General features: G+C 35.2%; 1 protein-coding gene across 1 annotated transcript; it reads right to left on the bottom strand.

The window, feature by feature from the left end:
• Positions 1 to 2634: 2634 nt before the first annotated feature.
• On the bottom strand, positions 2635 to 4963 carry LOC146955403 (uncharacterized). The gene is made up of 2 exons (XM_085748391.1): positions 3791 to 4963; positions 2635 to 3453 (listed from the first exon to the last, which is right to left on the bottom strand). Exons 1-2 carry the CDS (start codon positions 4961 to 4963, stop codon positions 2635 to 2637), a joined length of 1992 nt encoding a protein of 663 aa, XP_085604517.1.
• Between the last annotated feature and the right edge of the window lie 1972 nt (positions 4964 to 6935).

The following is a 6935-nucleotide window of genomic DNA, read 5'->3' as shown; positions in this document are numbered from 1 at the left end:
TTTAAAGTAACTGTTACCTCATAATTAAAATATTTTGTTAGCGTGTTGGGTAAGCTCCCCAAACTCAAAATCTGAAAGCACTGTTCTCCTATGGTTCTGAAACATGACTTGACAAGTCTAAATATATAGTAAAGCCTAGCTACTCATACCTATTCTGTTATTATTGTTTTGCTAAATCACACTTCAGTTTGAGTAGCAGAAAAGAAAAGGGTAATAGTCACTTTGGTCCCTGAAATTGTAATGAGTAGTTAAAATAATCTTTCAATGTATCAAAACTTCAAAGTAGTCCTTGATTGTGCATTTTGTTAGTCAAAATAGTCCTTAATGTTAAAATACTTCATTAACATTGTCAGATTAGTCTTCCAATATACTTACTTATTATCATATTAGTCCTTATAAGTACATGTTTATTGTCATTTTAGTCCCTATATGAAAAGAGTTATTGTGAACATTGAGAGGTTATTTTAGTGTTGAGGACTATTTTGACTAACAAAATGTACAACCAGGGACTATTTTGATATTATCATATTAGTCCTTATAAGTACATGTTTATTGTCATTTTAGTCCCTATATGAAAAGAGTTATTGTGAACATTGAGAGGTTATTTTAGTGTTGAGGACTATTTTGACTAACAAAATGTACAACCAGGGACTATTTTGAAATTTTGATACAATGAAGGACTAAAATGACTAATCATTACATATTCAGGGACTAAAGTGACTATTATCCGAAAAAAGAACAAGAGAGTAAGTTTTTATTTACGGTTTGTGTTTTATCTATATATCTATATTTAAATGTCACTATAGTAAAAACAAATTTCAAAATTAATGTAATTTTTTTATGGCTTAAATATGATTTTCGTCCCTGTAATATAGGCGCGTTTTGATTTTCGTCCCTGTCAAAAAAAAAGTTTGAATTACGTCCCTGTAAAATTTTTTTTGTTTGAAAATGGTCCCTGGGCCCACTGTTCAGCTGAGTTGGCAAGGGTTTGGCCACGTGGCAGTTGCTGACTGTGCAACTTTTGCCACGTGGCGCTGACGTGGCGTGCCACATAATTAAAAAATAAAAAATAAAAATAAAAATAAAATTCTGAAAATAATTTATTTAAATTTAAAAAAATCTGAAAATAATAAAAAAAAATTCCGAAAAATCCCAAAATAAATTTAAAAATCATAAAAAATTTTGAAAAAAATCTGAAAATTATAAAAAATTTCCGAAAATTCTGAAAATAAATTTCCGAACAAGCAACTATTGATATATCTACAGCAGAAGCAGAATACATCTCAGCTGCAAGTTATTGTAAACAACTGCTCTGGATGAAACATCAGTTGGAAGACTATCCCATTTATTTTGATAATACTGATGCTATTTGTTTGTCAAAGAATCCTATTCTACATTCAAGAGCCAAGCATATAGAAATCAAACACCACTTTATTAGAGACTATGTTCAAAAAGGAATTTTAGATATACAATTCATTGATACTAAACATCAATGGGCTGACTTTTGTCAACGTTTTGATTTCAGAAAAATATAATATATATTCTGAAATTAATATATTATATTCAGTTTTTTCGAAAAATTTCAGAATATATATATTAATTACAGAAAAAAATCAGAAAATATATTTCATAATTTCAGAAAAAATATATTTTAATATTTCAGAAAATAAAAATTTATGAAAAAATTTATTTTAATATTTTAGAAAAAAATATATTTTAATATTTCGGAAAAAAATTATAATTTTTAAATTTTTTTTTTAAAATTTAAAAAAATTTCGAAAATTTATAATTTATTTTTTTCGGAATTTTTAATTTTTAGAAATTTTTAAAATTTTTTCGGAAAAAAATTAATTCTTAGCTACAACATTCTTCGAAAATTTTCACATTTTTTTAAATTTTTCGGAATTTTTTTTCACATTCTTCGAAAATTAATTTTCGAAATTTTCAAAAATTTAAAAATCTGAAAAATCCCGAAAATTTTCAATTTTTTTTTAAAAATTATAAATTTTCGAAATTTTTTAAAATTTTTAAGTTTTCGAAATTAAAAATTATAAATTTTAAAATTTTTGAAATCTTTTTATGATTTTTAAATTTATTTTCAGATTTTTCGGAAATTTTTTATGATTTTTAAATTTATTTTCAGATTTTTTGGAAAATTTTTATAATTTTCAGATTTTTTCGGAAATATTTTATGATTTTTAAATTTATTTTCAGATTTTTCGGAAATTTTTTATAATTTTCAGAATTTTTTCGGTAATTTTTTATGACTTTTAAAATTATTTTCATATTTTTTAATTTTAAAAACAATTTTCAGAATTTTTAAAATATTTTTTAAAATTTAATATTATGTGGCACGCCACGTCAGTGCCACGTGGCAAAAGTTGCACAGTCAGCAACTGCCACGTGGCGAATGACATGCCACATCAGCGCTACAGTGGACCCAGGGACCATTTTCAAACAAAAATTTTTTTACAGGGACGTAATTCAAACTTTTTTTTTACAGGGACGAAAATCAAAACACGCCTATATTACAGGGACGAAATTCATATTTAAGCCTTTTTTTATTTTCAAAGGAATATTAATTTATTTTCAATTGTACTCTATGTGAATTACTTTTTTTTTAGGGAAACGTGCTTATAGCATTTCATTGATAATAAGAGTCTCAATACAAGTGGGTATTTCATAATAAACGGCGGAACTAGCGGAACACGTGGCCTCTCGTGCAAGAGTATAAGCCACCGCGTTGGCTTGTCGCCTAACAAACTCCACCCTAGAGTTAGAAAATAAATTGCGAAACAAAGAACGACAGGAAGAAATGATACAACCAAATTCAGACAAGTCGTTTCGAGTAGACTGGAAGGCATCAACCGTTAACTTAGAGTCTGTTTCAAAGTCCACATTATCAAACGACATATCGCTCAACCATTGTAAAGCAGCGTGCAGCCCTAAAGCTTCACCCACATCCGCTGAAACAGTACAAGGATATGTAAAAATCTTAGCCAGAACCAACGTACCTTCCGAGTCGCGAACACAGACGCCAATACCTGTACGGTTAAGATGAGAAGAAAAGGTTGCGTCAATATTACATTTATATCTACCTGTCATAGGGGGCTGCCACAAGATTCTGTTTCGTTGGTGTGAGGTGGAGATCCCCATATGCACGACCATTGGATGCTGAGAAGGCGAGTGGGATGCAAGAATTTCCGACGCATTCACTAGTTGCCAATCCGTAATCATGTTCCTAGCACGCTCGACAACCACGACACTTGTTTCTGTAACATCGTCCCAAACTTTAAGGTTGCGGTGTTTCCACAAGCTCCACATAACAGTTGACAGGCGTTGAGAAAACTCAACAGACAAATTCTCTAGAAGATAGAAAATAGCATCTGTAGCTGAAGTTGTATGAATGAGAGCATGTTGCACCGAGCTCCAAAGGCCGGTCCTGTTCCATACCTGTATAGCAAAAGGACAGTAGAAGAAAACATGCAAAAGATCCTCATGAATAGAGTCACAACTAGAACAATTAGTGGGGCATACGACACCTTTATCCAACAGACGGACACGCGTCGGTAAACATCCTTGACACATACGCCAAAGTAAATTCTTAACCTTCGGTGGAACTTTAAGGTTCCAAATTCCAGACCAATACCCCGGACGCCATAAATGGGAAGAATCAATTAGATCTGTTACACACAACCGGTAAGCACTACGTACAAATAAATCTATCTTCTTCGACCTGAGGAATAAGTGGCGTATGAAGTATTTTATCTGCAATATCCACGCTAAATACCTGTCTAACCACCTGCTCATTCCAGCTTTTATCTTCCAAATTCATCAGACTATTAATAGTGAAGTTATGGACGAAGTGAGCACCTTGAATATCGCTGCTAATAAACTCCCCATTTGTCAACCAAGGTTTGTTAAGAATGGGAATGGTAGTACCTGAGCCTATGCTCCATCGTGCTCCCCCACGTACTATAAATCTAGCACGCATGATGCTGAGCCAAACATAGCTCGGATTATGTCCAACAGTAGCTGTTAGATAGGAACCAGACGGGAAATAACGAGCTTTAAAAATTCGAGCAACAAGAGAATCCGGTTCCGTAATAAGTTTCCATCCCTGTTTCCCCAACATAGCTAAATTAAAAGCAGAGAGATCTTTGAAACCCATACCTCCATGAATTTTTGGTGCCGACAGCTTCTCCCAATTCATCCAATGTATCCCTCTTTGCGTCGTTTTACCATTGTCCCACCAAAAGGAATTCATCATCTTTTCAATAGAGTCAATCAAAGTACTAGGTAGATGAAAAATACTCATCGCATAAGTGGGAATAGATTGCAAAACAGACTTTATCATTACCTCACGACCCGCTTTCAAAAGACACTTACCACTCCAGGAATTAATTTTCTGCCAAACGCGATCCTTAATATATGCAAAGGTAGCTTTACGGTCACGACCGATCATAGAAGGTAGACCCAGATATTTACTTGTACCCAAAACAACCTGAACTCCAAGGATGTCAGTGATAGTGATTTTAAGATCATTAGGGACATTGCGGCTACAATAGATCTCTGATTTTGGAAAACTGATCGCTTGACCCGAGGCTAACTCATAAGTGGATAATATATTTTTCATAATATGTGCATGCTCCTCAGTAGCTTTAAAAAATAGAAAACAATCATCAGCGAACAAAAGATGAGAAACAGAAGGTACTTGACGACAAACCTTTGTTCCCGTAAGGACACCTCTCCTCTCAGCATCTTGGATGAGCGTTGATAAGCCTTCTGCGCAAATAATAAACAAATTTGGGGAAAGAGGATCCCCTTGAAGTAGACCACGCCCTGGAATAATAGGGCCAACCTGTTCACCATTAACAAGCACAAAATAATCGACTGACTCTACACACATACTCATCCATTGAATCCAACGCTGATGAAAACCCACTTTATTTAAAACAGCCATCAAGTAATTCCAATCCATCCGATCATAGGCTTGCTAATATCAAATTTGAGAGCAACATACCTATCTTCCCCGCGTGTCTTGGCTTTCATGAAGTGTAGAACTTCAATGGCTACCATAGCATTATCTAGAATGGAGCGACCAGGAACAAACGCAGACTGGTTATCAGAGATGCATTGAGACAATACGTTCTTCAACCTATTTGCTAAAACCTTAGATATAATTTTATATAGCACATTGCATAGTGCTATGGGTCGCCAATCTTTCATGCTAACCTGCGTAGAACCTTTAGGAATAAGTGCAATGTTAGTAATATTTAAATCAGGTGGAAACTGTCCTGTATCTAACCAGCCACAACATTCCTTAAAGATATCATCACCACATGAATTCCAAAATTGTTGGTAGAAGCCCGGACTATATCCATCGGGGCCGGAGCATTTATCCGGATGCATAGAAAAAATAGCAGCTCGAAACTCGACCTTTGTAAATGGTGTCGTGAGTGTATCATTATCAATAGCAAAAATGGATGTATTAATAACATCAATTACAGAAGAAAATTCACTATTTTGTTGTTGAAATATATTCACAAAATAATTCCGCACTACTTCTTGCATGCCTTGTTCACTGGTAACGTTATTACCTACATCATCATCAAGAGAGGTTATGCGGTTTACCTTTTTTCAGGCTGTTGCCGAGGCATGAAAAAACTTTGTATTTCTGTCGCCATCCTTGTACCAATGAGTTTTAGCGCGTTGACTCCAATAGGCATTGTCTTGGGACAGCAGACGTTGCATGCGTTTTCTAAGCTCTAGCATGCGGTTTTGATGCTCCCCGGAAGTATGCAGCCGTATTTCTTCCAAATCCTTACGGCAATCTTCAATATCCTTTTTCAGTTTGTTACAATGATTCCTCTTCCATTCCCACATATCTTCTGCACATAAAGATAATTTCGGCATAAGAGTACTTGTTGAATGATCCTGCCAAGAGTTAGTAACTAGCTCCTTAAACCCCGGTTCAAGTTGCCACACATTTTCATAACGAAAATGTCGTTTATGAACATGAGGCCGAGGTATAGGCGCAACATTTACAAGAATAGGGTAGTGATCGGAAGTAGGTGCCACAAGAGTCTCAACAATAGCATTTGGAAACATATTAAACCATAAATTTTTAGCTAGTGCGCGATCTAACCTTTCTTCCACCGCACGCGGAGTGCCAAGACTTTTGAACCAAGTATATGGATATCCTTCAACCGGGACGTCGGATAAGCCTGAATCAAGTACAACTCGACGAAAACCATTTATAAGCCAAGGAGAGCGTATGGTACTCCCCCTCTTCTCACTTGCATCCAAAATGTCGTTAAAATCGCCAAAAATACACCACGGACCTGAAAATTGAGTGGAAAGTTGTCGGAGAAAATTCCAAGCGGCTGTTCTACGACCGCCATTAGCATAGCCATAATAACCAGTAAGTCGCCAAATACCAAGAGTATTATTTACAATTTCAACAGTGATGTGATTATTTGAAAAATTAAAAAGCTGACAATGCAATGAATTTTTCCAAAATAAAGCTAAACCCCCGGCTCTACCGGTGCGATCTACATGAACACAAGAATCGTAACCAAGCAAACAACGAAGTTCTTCAATTTTATTTCGGTGAGATAGAGTCTCACTAAGGAACAAAAGGTCCGGATTGAGGTGCCGAACTAGGTACTTAAGGTCTGGAATTGCACTCGGGCTACCTACACCCCGACAATTCCATGCCACTAAACTCATTCACCTAGGCAGGCCTGATCATCAGGACCTGCCATTACATCTTTATCATCAAACAAAGGATTAGAAAATACATTCATTTCAGCATCCCCCCCATGACTAACATTTGTTCCTATTACATTGTTTCACATAACCCCATCAGCAGCAAATGGTTCTCCATTCTGAAGGGCAAACATGCGCTTCCTTTTCTTCCACTCCGAGCCATT

The sequence above is a fragment of the Medicago sativa genome, chromosome 1 (assembly GCF_051527215.1).
Source record: "Medicago sativa cultivar Bolivia chromosome 1, Bolivia_mono, whole genome shotgun sequence".
NCBI classification, from domain to species: Eukaryota; Viridiplantae; Streptophyta; class Magnoliopsida; order Fabales; family Fabaceae; genus Medicago; species Medicago sativa.
The sequence above is the reverse complement of the archived record's forward strand: the minus strand, read 5'-3'. Positions and strand labels throughout refer to the sequence as shown.